Source organism: Pongo pygmaeus, chromosome 15 (assembly GCF_028885625.2).
Source record: "Pongo pygmaeus isolate AG05252 chromosome 15, NHGRI_mPonPyg2-v2.0_pri, whole genome shotgun sequence".
NCBI lineage: Eukaryota > Metazoa > Chordata > Mammalia > Primates > Hominidae > Pongo > Pongo pygmaeus.
In genome coordinates this window covers 48,302,328-48,315,360 of record NC_072388.2, presented here as the reverse complement: position 1 = coordinate 48,315,360, position 13,033 = coordinate 48,302,328, and the positions used below count along the sequence as shown (strand labels likewise).

The 13,033-nt window shown below is 39.1% G+C and overlaps 1 protein-coding gene across 5 annotated transcripts in view; it reads left to right on the top strand.

The window, feature by feature from the left end:
• Positions 1 to 11,633, top strand: part of POLE2 (DNA polymerase epsilon 2, accessory subunit) — a 50,012-nt gene extending 38,379 nt beyond the window's left edge. For 3 of the 5 annotated variants that reach the window (XM_054448356.2, XM_054448357.2, XM_054448358.1), the window contains 8 exons: positions 286 to 375; positions 542 to 596; positions 1,170 to 1,229; positions 1,317 to 1,394; positions 3,830 to 3,938; positions 4,766 to 4,942; positions 7,840 to 7,907; positions 11,518 to 11,628. In XM_054448356.2, coding sequence (XP_054304331.1) covers positions 286 to 375; positions 542 to 596; positions 1,170 to 1,229; positions 1,317 to 1,394; positions 3,830 to 3,938; positions 4,766 to 4,942; positions 7,840 to 7,907; positions 11,518 to 11,536 — 656 coding nt within the window. In that variant the 3' untranslated portion in view covers positions 11,537 to 11,628. Of the gene's footprint in view, positions 1 to 285; positions 376 to 541; positions 597 to 1,169; positions 1,230 to 1,316; positions 1,395 to 3,829; positions 3,939 to 4,765; positions 4,943 to 7,839; positions 7,908 to 11,517 lie in introns of all 5 variants that reach the window. The other 2 variants (XM_054448355.2, XM_054448353.2) reach the window with 2 other exon arrangements.
• The last annotated feature ends 1,400 nt before the right edge of the window (positions 11,634 to 13,033 follow it).

Genomic DNA, 13,033 nt, shown 5'->3' with positions numbered 1-13,033 from the left:
AAAACAAAAACAAACTGGGTTTAAGTGTGAGCCTATTACATTGGGCAGGTTACTTAACCTAAGTCTCAGATTTTATGGATGTTCTGAGGAGTAATTAAGCCAATGCAGGCCTGGCCTATAGTAAGTGCTCAATAAATGGGTACTGTTATTAGTATTATTTTAATAAGTTATTAAAATGTTATTTTAATTAATATAAATTTTTATTATTAGAAAGTCATGGTTAAAGGGTTTTTAACTTGATTTGTAGACTAGAAAAGTATTGTTCATTACTCTTTTATTCTTTAGGTTATTCACCAGCACCTCCAACCTGCTTTATTCTGTGTGGTAATTTTTCATCTGCACCATATGGAAAAAATCAAGTTCAAGCTTTGAAAGGTATTAAGGATCTATTTAATAAGAAGTGTTTCTATAGTCATATAAACTAAAGTAATAAGAAATTATCCATAATATTTTAATTAAGAATATACAGGATTATATCTAATCAAATATAATTTTATGGCATTATATGCAAATTTAATTCAATACCTTTTTAAAATTTTAGATTCCCTAAAAACTTTGGCAGATATAATATGTGAATACCCAGATATTCACCAAAGGTAATGATCTCTACCACTATATATTTTTTCACCGTTTTGCTTAAAAATAAACAAAAAATGAATTTTGCTATATCAGCAATTATTACAAAACTAAGGAAGAAAGATAAAGTTGAGAAAATTAAAAGAGCTAAGAGATAAAGTTATCCTCACATTGTACTAGAGGTTTATAATGAAAAGTATTGAAAGGGATAGAGGTAATTTCAGCCATACTTGGAATTTCTTCATGGCATTACTCTTAAGAGTCTAGAGCTTCACTCTCCAATATGATAGTCACTGGCCATATGTCTCTTTAAATTTAAGTTTAATTAAATTTAAATAAAATATAAAATTCAGTCCATCAGCTATGCTAGCCACAATTCAGGTGTTCAATTGGACAGTGCAGATATAGAACTTTTCTATCATGACATTACTAGACAGTGTTGGTCTGGAGACTTAATAGTTCATTTATTATAATGCATGAAATTTAAATTTTTTTTAATTTTAAAGTGAAAACAAAGGGAATAACTTGCTTTTAAGCTATTGGATAGTGTTACAATAGTATTTTTAAATGAATTGTGTTGAATTTTGCTACAGTAGTCGTTTTGTGTTTGTACCTGGTCCAGAGGATCCTGGATTTGGTTCCATCTTACCAAGGTAAGTTTTGTTCAAATTTTTGCAACAGTGTAGAAAATTTTGTAAAATTTAAAAAGATAAATTATATCACATAAATTGTTTTTATAGGCCACCACTTGCTGAAAGCATCACTAATGAATTCAGACAAAGGGTACCATTTTCAGTTTTTACTACTAATCCTTGCAGGTAAGAATTAGTATTTTGTGTTAGACATTTTTCCTTTCATTTAAAAATTAACTCAGCCAGGTGTGGTGGCTCATGTCTGTAATCTCAGCACTTTGGGAGGCCGAGGCAGGCAGGTTGCTTGGAGTTCCGAGACCAGCTTTGGCAACACAGTGAAACCCATCTCTACAAAAAATACAAAAATTAGCTGGGCTTGGTGGCACGTGTCTGTGGTTCTACTGAAGAGGCTGAGATGGGAGGATCACTTGAGCCTGGTAGGTGGAGAGGTTGCTGTGAGCTGAGAATGCACTACTGCATTCCAGCCTGCAGCCTGGGCAGACCCTGTCTCAAAAAAACAAAAAACAAAAAAACAAAAAAAACAAAAAACAAAAAAACTAACTTGATTCCTAAAATGTGTCTCTGAATTTCGACTGTTATGGAATAAATATAAGAAGAACATTTATTTTTGTTTTAGGTTTCTCAAAACTTTGAAAATAGTTTAACTACATTTAAATAATTTATTGGTAGTCAATTCAGACTCTTGAATAATGGATAGCAGTTTAAAAATAGATATTATTATTACACATCCTTTAAGAAAGGTTACAAAGGAAGAATGCAAAGATTACTTATTTACTGTTGGTATTGCTCATTGTAATCATAAGTTCTTCCTGTGGGAATACCATCAGAGTCAGCTTTGGTTCGCCTCTTTTCTGCCTACATTGACTCCTTTGCTGGCCTTCTCCAGTGTCCTCTGGCTTTAAGTATCATCTGTGTATTGACACCTTCCACATTTATATTTCCACTTCAACCTACCTTCCAAACTCCAGACTCAGGTATCCAGTTGCCTACTTATCACCATCCCAACCTAAGTGAACTCCTGATCTTCTTCCCCACCAGTGTCCCTAACCTCTTCTGTAGACTTCTCCATCTTAGTTCATGGCACCCTCATGGTCTGAACAATGATTATTCCAGTTGTTCAGGCCAAACACTTTGGGGTTTCTCTCACATGTTTTTTCAGGAAGTCCTATTAACTTCAAATTATATCCAGAATCTGCTACCTCTCTATACCTCTACCTCCACAACCCTCTACCACAGTGGTCCCCAACCTTTTTGGCACCAGGGACTGGTCTTATGGGAGACAGACCCCAGGGGGGTGGGGGTGATTTTGGGATGATTCAAGCGTATTACACTTATTGTGCACTTTATTTCTATTATTATTACATTGTAATATATAATAAAACAATTATACAACTTACCATAATATAGAATCAGTAGGAGCCCTGAGCTTGTTTTCCTGAAACCAGATGGTCCCATCTGGGGATGATGGGAGACAGTGACAGATCATCAGATATTAGATTCTTATAACGAGTGTGCAGCCTAGATCACTCACATGTGCAGTTCACAACAGGATTCGTGGTCCTGTGAGAATCTAATGCCCCTACTGATCTGACAGGAGGCAGAGGTCAGGATGTAATACAACTGATGGGGAGTGGCTGTAAATACAGATGAAGCTTTGCTTGCTTGCAGCCTGCTGCTCACCTCCTGCTGTGTGGTCCAGTTCCTAACAGACCATGGACTGGTACCAGTCCATAGCCTGGAGGTTGAGGAGCCCTGCTCTGCCATCTTCTCGGCCTGGATTATTACAATAGCCTCCTAATTGGTCTCCAGCTTTTACCCCTTCCCCTCCATATTCTATTCTTAATGCAGTGTGAAAGTGATCCTGTAAAGCATAAGGCATATCCCATCCACCTTCCTGATCCTGGAAAAAGGGACCCCTCATGTGATTTAGTGACAGCCGTATCCTTGCAGTGGTAATCAAGGCCCTGTGTGATCTGGCTCCATAACCTCTCTGCTTTCCTCTCCTCCCCATTTACTCCAGCCACACTAGCCTCCCTTCTGTTCCTCAAGGATGCCGGGCGAGCTCCAGTCTGAGGGCCTGGGCTCCATCTGTTCCCTTTGCCTGCAGTGCGCTTCCTCTGGCTATCTGCTTGACTAAGTCCCTCTTCCACTTCAAGCTTGTGCTCAAGTCACACTAAATTATGAGCCCGGCCTGTTCTGATCATCCTATTAATATGCCCGCCTTCTAGGCTCTCTCTTACCACATATGCTATCCCCCTTAGCCTGTCTTTTTCTTTTTCTCTTAATGCTTAATTATCTTAAAACATACTATATGATTATGTTCGCTTTTTATTTTCTCAGCCCCACCCCCTACTAGAATGTAAACTGTATGAGGGCTGGGATCTTTTGGTTCTGTTCGCTAATCCCTAGAATGGGGTAGGCATATATTAAGAGCTCAATACATAGCTGTTAAATGAATAGATGAATAGACAGACTCTGGTTGAAGTTTTGTGTGGTGAACAGTCAATGTGGGAATGGGGCTGTATTGTAAGAGATTTTACCTTTAAAATTAATCTCATTTTTTTCTGAGAAGTCAAATTCAACTACTGTTTTCATTTCAGAATTCAGTACTGTACACAGGAAATTATTGTCTTCCGTGAAGACTTAGTAAATAAAATGTGCAGAAACTGTGTCCGTTTTCCTAGCAGCAATTTGGCTATTCCTAATCATGTAAGTGAAACAACTTTTTTATTAAACTGCCTTACATGTTGCATTATATAAAATTTTATTAAGCCACTTAATAATTTGTCCTTGGGTTAGTACATTTATTTATGGTTCAAAATAGTTTGAACATACTTTTGTCAGTAAGTTAATTTTTGTTAGTGAAGTCAGTGTTTCTCAGCTTTCTACTGAAGTGTATACCCTAAAGGACAGAGAAAAGCTGAGAATAAGCATGAAATTTCTTTCAAGCTTCGTGTTTTGCCTTTTAAACTCTTAAATTATACTTGAAAATATATGTATATTTGTTTTAATAAACTGTTCTTATTTATCCCATTGGTTACATATTTTATATAGTATGTCCATATCACAAGAATGTGCAGTATTTATCTTGTAGCTTCGAGGTTCCTTGACAATAGTTGTCAATCCCAGGTTACATATACCCCCATTTGAGAAGTACGGAAATAGATGTTACAGAGCATTTTTATTATTCATTTTATAATATTTAAAGTTTATGGACCAGGTGCAGTGGCTTATGCCTGTAATCCCAGCACTTTGGATGGCTTGCTTGAGGCCAGGAGTTTGAGACCAGCCTGGGCAGCATAATGATGTATATGTTATTAAATGAAAACTCATAGATTTTTTTTTCCCTAAAATACAGAATAGTTTATTTCATTTTTAAATTAGTGTCTCCCAAAGCTCTGTGAGTCAAAGCTTTCCTAGTTTCTCAAATTTTCTGGTTCCTTTTGGTAATTAATATTTAATTTGAAATTATTTGTTTAGCTATTTTCACTTTTGCAAATGAACTGAAGTTTGCTTTGTTTTGTGCTCTCTTGTAGTTTGTAAAGACTATCTTATCCCAAGGACATCTGACTCCCCTACCTCTTTATGTCTGCCCAGTGTATTGGGCATATGACTATGCTTTGAGAGTGTATCCTGTGCCCGATCTACTTGTCATTGCAGACAAATATGATCCTTTCATTATGACAAATACTGAATGCCTCTGCATAAACCCTGTAAGAATGTAGTTAATCTTATATAGTCATTGTTTATCAAGATTAGAGTGCATTTTTTAATTTAAAAATATATATTTAATAAAATTATTGTCGAAGTAAAAATATGCTATTAGTGAAACATTGAATTAAGTTTCTATACACAGAAAGTTGGTATACACAGAAAGTTCTTAAACTTTCAGTATAGTGACTATAAAGTAACGTGACTTTAAAAAAAACAAACAAAAAAACAAGCATACCAAAACATAAATTCAAAAGAGTAATTTTCTCCTCTTCAGAACTTATCTTGGGATTCCTTTCTGGGAATTGCTTCAGAGCCTACATATTGGTGGTACTTGTCCTTTGAGAATGATTTTGATTTTTGGAAATTGCACAGGTCCCAAAAATCTAAGCCTGATTAATGTAGAAACCTCATTGGTACATATTTTATTACTTAGTTTTATGTAGAACCTTGAAATTGCTTCAGAATCTTGAGGTTGCTTCAGAATTTCTGCAGAAATATAATTGACTTTTAGGCCAGGTGTGGTGGCTTACACCTGTAATCCCAGCACTTTGGGAGGCCAAGGCGGGTGGATCACGAGGTCAGGAGTTCAAGACCAGCCTGACCAACATGGTGAAACCCCATCTCTACTAAAAATTACAATAATTAGCTGGGTGTGGTGGTGCGCACCTGTAATCCCAGCTACTCGGGAGGCTGAGGCAGGAGAATTGCTTGAACCAGGGAGGCAGAGGTTGCAGTGAGTGGAGATCACGCCATTGCACTCCAGCCTGGGCGACAGAGTGAGACTCCATCTCAAAAAAAAAAAAGAAAAGAAAAGAAATATAGGCCGGGCGCGGTGGCTCACGCCTGTAATCCCAGCACTTTGGGAGGCTGAGGCGGGTGGATCACGAGGTCAAGAGATCGAGACCATCCTGGCTAACATGGTGAAACCCCGTCTCTACTAAAAATACAAAAAATTAGCTGGGCGAGGTGGCGGGTGCCTGTAGTCCCAGCTACTTGGGAGGCTGAGGTAGGAGAATGGCATGAACCCAGGAAGCAGAGTTTGTAGTGAGCCGAGATCGCGCCACTGCACTCCAGCCTGGGCGACAGTGAGACTCCGCCTCAAAAAAAAAAAAAAAAAAAAAAAGGGAAAGGAATATAATTGACTTTTTGAACTTGGAGAGTAAATACTGCATAAACAATGACATAAACACAGTTATGTCAAACAAAACTATGTCCACTAGAGATTTTTAATATGCATGCTTCCTTGATTCTTGTGAATTTTAGACTTTACTAATTTTTTGTTTCATCTGAGTAATTTCTAGAAACATCATGCCTTATTTTTGGCATGGTGCTGGGTCTGTAATCCCAGCACTTTGGGAGGCCGAGGCAGGAAGATGGCTTGAGTCCAGGAGTTCACAACCAGCATGGGCAACATAGAAAGTGCCTGTCTCTACCTACTTTGCTTTCCTCAAACACACAGTTTGTCTGGCTTCTTCTAAGACATGGCTTATCAGCCTTGGCACTTTTGACATTTTGGACCAGTAATTTTTGGTTGTAGGGGCTATCCTGTGCATTGTAAGCTGTTTAGCAGCATCCCTGGCCTCTATCCACTAAATACCAGTAGTATTCCCCAGCTATAACAATCAGAAATGTCTCCAGACATTGGCCAAATGTCCCCCTGAGGGACAAAGTAACCCTGGTTAAGAACCTCTGCTTTAAGAATGAACACAGTTAACTGATTTGGTTTTATTGCTTAGAAATTTATGACCTGATTTTTATTCACATTGAAATAGTCTTTCATGGTGATGCTATTTCCTTACTTAAACTTTGGGCATTGTCCTAGTTAATGCTCTATTTGAATATACCTTATTTCTGAATTTTTCTACTTTTTCATCCCTGTGAGTAAACCACCACCTCCTACACCATCATATCTTTTTTACCTTATTTATACCTTTGGGGCAAGCTCAAAACTAGCCTTAGACATTACTTCATCCTTTCTTGATATTTATTCACGTTAACGAATGCCTGCCATAGGCTAGGTGTTGGGTTCGGTGCTTGGGGCACAAAGACTGAAAAGTCAGGGCCTCTGCTCAGCCACTTGAGAGTTTCATAGTAGACAAACAATTGTATGTGTGATTATTGCTCAGTTGCTTTACAGGCACATAGGAAGGGAATCAAACAGGCACATAGGAATGCAAATCAGTTTTGCATTAGAGAGAGGGGCAGGAAGGACTTCTTGAACTTGCTGATTGTCTCACATGCATATTTGGCGTTACACAGTCTGTTTATTTCTTATACTAAGTAGAGCTCCTCCTAAGGATTTCCAACCTCATCTTTTAGCATAAGACTGTCTAGCCAACTCAAAAGACTTTTGCTTCAAGTGGAGATATTTTATTGTAACAACTGTGTACAAAGATCATGTAAAAATCTGTTATGTTACTTTATAGTCACATCTTGTCATTTTAAGTCATGACCAAAGAATTTTAAAAAACAGGGATTATTTTATAAAACTTGAGTATTCGGCTGGGCACGGTGGCTCATGCCTGTAATCCCAGCACTCTGAGAGGCCGAGGTGGGCAGATCACCTGTGCCCAGGAATTCAAGACCAGCCTGGGTAACACAGTGAAACCCTGTCCATCTTTACAAAAAATACAAAAATTAGCTAGGCGTGGTGGCCCATGCCTGTGGTCCCAGCTACCTGGGAGGCTGAGATGGGAAGATCGCTTGAATCCCGGAAATGGAGGTTGCAGTGAGATTGCCCCACTGCACTCCAGCCTGGGTGATGAGAGTGAGACCATGTCTCAAAAAAATAAATAAATAAAATAAAAAATAAAAAATATATATATTGTGTTTTAAAAAATTTATTAAAAAAAAAAAAGTCTGAGCATTCACTTACAGCCATTTTTCTCCCCCAAAGGGCTCTTTTCCAAGAAGTGGATTTTCATTCAAAGTTTTTTATCCTTCTAATAAGACAGTAGAAGATAGGTAAGTGTGTGCACAGACACAGCAAGAAAGATCTTTCTCTAGGTGTTAAATTACTGAAAATGAGATGTTCTATCAGTATATTGGGATTTTTGAAAATGTCTACAGTGGCCCATAAGAAATATTATTGGCTGAGCTTATCACGGTTATGCTGTGTGACATAGAATTGTGGGTACATGACGGTACGTTTGTGTTGAAATAGATCAAGAACTGTTTTCTGGGGGAAATCTCAGGCCAGCTGTGGAGGTGGGCTAGTTCTCTTACAGGCCGACTTCTGAGGATGGTCTCATTCTTCTGAGAGGTCAGTCCTGCCCTCCGTATGGTTGCTTCTTAGGTACTTTCCCTTAAATTGACAGTGAGGGAGCTGTGTGTGAGTTTGGTGATGGTATGGGGTTAGAGTTACAGAAAGGTCTTGAGAAAGAAGAAAATAATCACCTAGTGGGTAGTAGTTTTCACAGGGTGATCTATGTAGATCACCCACATCAGAATCCTCTGGGGTCCTTGTTAAAAATGTTAAGTTAGGATTTTGCCTCAGACTCATCAAATGACTTTCTAATTGTAAAGAATATTATTTCCTGTAATTTCAGGCATCCTAACATGTGATTTCTCAGATAACTATATTTTGAAAAAGTTCCCACCACTGGTTAAGAACAAGTGACCAGGCAGGGCACGGTGGCTCACACCTGTAATCCCAGGACTTTGGGAGACCGAGGTGTGTGGATCACGAGGTCAGGAGTTTGAGAACAGCCTGACCAACATGGTGAAACCCTGTCTCTACTAAAAATACAAAAATTACCCGGGTGTGGTGGCGTGTGCCTGTAATCCCAGCTACTCAGGAGGAGGAGGCTGAGGCAGGAGAATTGCTTGAACCTGAGAGGTAGAGGTTGAGTGAGCAGAGATGGCGTCACTGCACTCCAGCCTGGGCAACAGAGTGAGACTCTATCTCAAAAAAAAAAAAAAAAAAAAAAAAAAAGCAAGTGACCAAATCAAGTAACTCCCCTGCAGGTTATTGTCAGAGAATATAATCTTGAACACAGCCCAAATGTCTTTTTCTTTTTGGAATTAACATATTTATTTAAAATAAAAGTGAATACAAAATGAATAATTTTCAAAACAATGCTTATAAATATAAAATTGAAAAGGAGGCCAGATGCTGTGGCTCTTTTCCAGCCCACTTGTCTACGCTGGATATCCTGAGGGCACTTGATTTTGTGACCCCAGGACTAAGTCAACTCTGAGGGCTGTCAGCCTGGAGCATACAGTCTTGTCCACTGTTAGAATGTCTTTTACTAAAATAAGATTTGGCATAAAACTTGTAGACATAGAACAGTCTGCAGCCATTCGTGGTGGCTCACACCTGTAATCCAGCACTTTGGGAGGCCAAGGCAGGAAGATGACTTAAGTCAGGAGTTTAAGACCAGCCTGGGCATCATGGCAAAGCCTGTTCTCTACAAAAAAATACAAAAAATTAGCTGGGTGTGGTGGCCCACGCCTGTAGTCCCAGTTATTGGGGAGACTGAGGTGGGAAGATCACTTGAGCTCACTTGAGCTCGGGAGTCAGAGGTTGCAGTGAACTGTGATTGGTCCACATTGCACTCCAGCCTGGGTGACAGCTGTCAAGTACCCTGTCTCATGGTACTTGTAGTTGATGCTCACTCTTTGTCAAACTGAAATAGTTGCTTCCTTTATCTGCTGTGGCCTCAGATGCTGACAACTTTGACATAATTTCCAAACTATAATTTTGTATTGGTAACTGGGGAATCTTTCAATGCTAGATCAAACAAACTGATGGAAGTTTATGTTTTAGGAAAACAAAAGTTTCAAGATATATTGAAATAATCTGGTCGTCTTGCCATTTAGTTTCTCCTAAGAAGCCTTCTGTTAGAATATTTGTGAAATCATATTATGGAATTAATCACAGAAATGTAGTCAAAGTTGATAAAATTAATCCTGTTTAAACATGACTTTCAAGTAGTTTTATTTAAAAACACAATATTGGTGATGTTTTGGAGGAAATACACATTCTCACATGTAGTTGGTCAGAATGAAAAATGGCAAAAACCTTTATGGAGGGCAATTTGACAAGATTTATTAATGCTTACACCAACAATTCCACTTTTAGGAATTTATCCTATAGGTATACTTAAGCCTATGCATACAAGTAGGTACATCATATAGAATTAGGTACAGCTGGCTTTTTACTGCAGTGTTTTTTTTTTTCTTCTTTTTTGTGAGACGGAGTCTTGCTCTGTTGCCCAGGCTAGAGTGCAACAGCATAGTCTTGGCTCACTGCAACCTCCATCTCTTGGGTTCAAGCGATTCTCCTGCCTCAGCCTCCCAAGTAGCTGGGATCACAGGCACATGCCACCATGCCTGGCTAATTTTTGTATTTTTAGTAGAGACAGAGTTTCACCATGTTGGCCAGGCTGGTCTCAAACTCCTGACCTCAGGTGATCCACCGGTCTTGGCCTCCCAAAGTGGCTGGGATTACAGGCATGAGCCACTGCGCCCAGCCTTTTTACTGCAGTTTTTATACCAAGAAATTTTAAAAATGTATATATATCTAAATATTTGTACTTATTCAGAACTTTCTGATTTACTTAAATTTCTTAGCATCAAAGAAGTAAATATAGATAAATATAATGTATTTACTACTAATGGAAAAAAGGTGTAGAAAGTATGCATAATATCCTATCACTTCTGTATGTGTTTTTAAAGCATAAGCCCACATATACATGTGCTTATATATGATTAGAATACTTTTTTTTTTTTGGAGATGGAGTTTCGCTCTTGTTGCCCAGGCTGGAGTGCAATGGCGCAATCTTGGCTCACTGCAACCTCCGCCTTCTGGGTTCAAGAGATTCTCCTGCTTCAGCCTCCTGAGTAGCTGGGATTACAGGCATGCGTCACCATACCTGGCTAATTTTGTATTTTTAATACAGACGGGGTTTCTCCAAGTTGGTCAGGCTGGTCTCGAACTCCTGACCTCAGGTGATCCACCCGCCTCTGCCTCCCAAAATGCTGGGATTATAGGCGTGAGCCACCGTGCCCGGCTACCTTTTTTTTAAATTAGTCTACCTTTGTAAGGACATATAGTTGTCGGCTGGGCCCGGTGGCTCATGCCTCTAATCCTAGCACTTTTTGGGAGGCTGAGGCGGGTGGATCACCTGAGGTCAGGAGTTCAAGACCAGTCTGTCCAACATGGTGAAACCTTGTCTCTACTGAAAATACAAAAATTAGCCAGGCGTGGTGGCAAGTGCCTATAATCCCAGCTACTCAGGAGGCTGAGGCAGGAGAATCACTTGAACCCAGGAGGCAGAGGTTGCGGTGAGCCGAGATTACACCATTGCACTCCAGCCTGGGCGATAGAGTGAGACTCCCTCTCGGAAAAAAAAAAAAGGGACATATATTTGCTTTTTGGGAGCAGAAAAGGGGGCATGAGAATGACTTATTTTTTTAGAGTCTCCTTTTGAATTTGAAACAGTATGTATGTATTGACCTATTTTTTTAAATCAATTAACTACACCTATTTTTAAAAAAAGTAACTACAACTAAGTATTAGTAAGTATACAACTTAAGTTTCCAAACATTTAATTTTTTTTTCTATTTTCAGCAAACTTCAAGGCTTTTGAGATTCTTAAAGACCATCTGAAGAAAATTCATCAGTTTTCTGCTTAACTCTATATCTTATGTGATTTTGATATTACAATAAAATTATGGTAAACTTTAGGATGTTCTGCTTAAATTTGTATTTTGTGAAATTTTGATACTAAGTGATAAATATGATGGTATACTTGAGAAAGTTTTCTAGGAAAAATATTTTCTGCATAGTCTTTTAAGAAAAATATATGGGGGCCGGGCGCGGTGGCTCACGCCTGTAATCCTAGTGCTTTGGGAGGCCGAGGCGGGTGGATCACCTGAGGTCAGGAGTTCGAGACCAGCCTGGCCAAGATAGCAAAACCCCATCTCTACTAAAAAGAAAATACAAAAATTAGCTGGGCGTGGTGGCGGGCGCCTGTAATCCCAGCTTCTCGAGAGGCTGAGGCAGGGAGAATCACTTGAACCTGGGAGGCGGAAGTTGCGGTGAGCCAAGATTGTGCCATTGTACTCCAGCCTGGGTGACAGAGCAAGACTCTGTCAAAAAAAGAGAAAGAAATAAAAATATGTGGATATGTATATACTTTTTTTTTTTTTTGGAGACGGAGTCTAGCTCTGTCAGCCAGGCTAGAGTGCAGGGAGAATCGCTTGAACCTGGGAGGCAGAGGTTGCAGTGAGCCGAGATCGCGCCACTGCATTCCAGCCTGGGCGACAGAGAGACTCCATCTCAAAAAAAAAAAAAAAAAAGACAAAAAACCCCCCAAAATACAATAATTAGCCGGGCGTGATAGCACACGCCTGTAGTCCCAGCTACTTGGGAGGCTGAGATGAAAGAATCGCTTGAGCCTGGGAGGCAGAGGTTGCAGTGAGCTGAGATCAGGCCACTGCACTCCATCCTGGGCGACACAGTGAGACTCTGTTTCAAAAAAAAAAAAAAAAAAAAAATTACAAAGAGCCTGGACTGGAAGATATTGCTTTCAAAGACAATTAGCTTTTGACAGAAAAGGTACTAATAAAAAAATATAAAAATGACACAGTGAAAGGGAAATTCCTGAAGGAAATTTAATATGAACACAGTGATAAGTGAATTTAGCAGCAAAGAGAACATGACAATCTGATATGTGGTTTGGGGATGGAAAATTGGAAGAATGTTAGAAGGGGCCTAATGTTAGAAGAGCAAGGTTTAACTTTAATTTCAAGAATAACCTGGTAAAATAGAAGTTTAAAGATGAAATCAAGACATAAATTTAAACAGTTTGGGCCTAGAAAGTGGCAGTAAAATAGACACGCAAGTCCGCTGGTCCAGTTATGAGACTCACAGAGCTAAATATGAATGATGATGGGCAGATGTTTATAAATGGAAATTGAAATCAAGGTGTCCTCTCATTCACTGGATACATAATTGCTTCTATAATTAAAGCAGAGGTATTTTGAGATCTTTTCAAGAACACAGTGAAAGTAGGGTGCATTTAGGAGTTAAAGAAGATGAAGTGAAGTGAAACAAGGCAGTGTAAATTGCCAGAAGCAGGCCA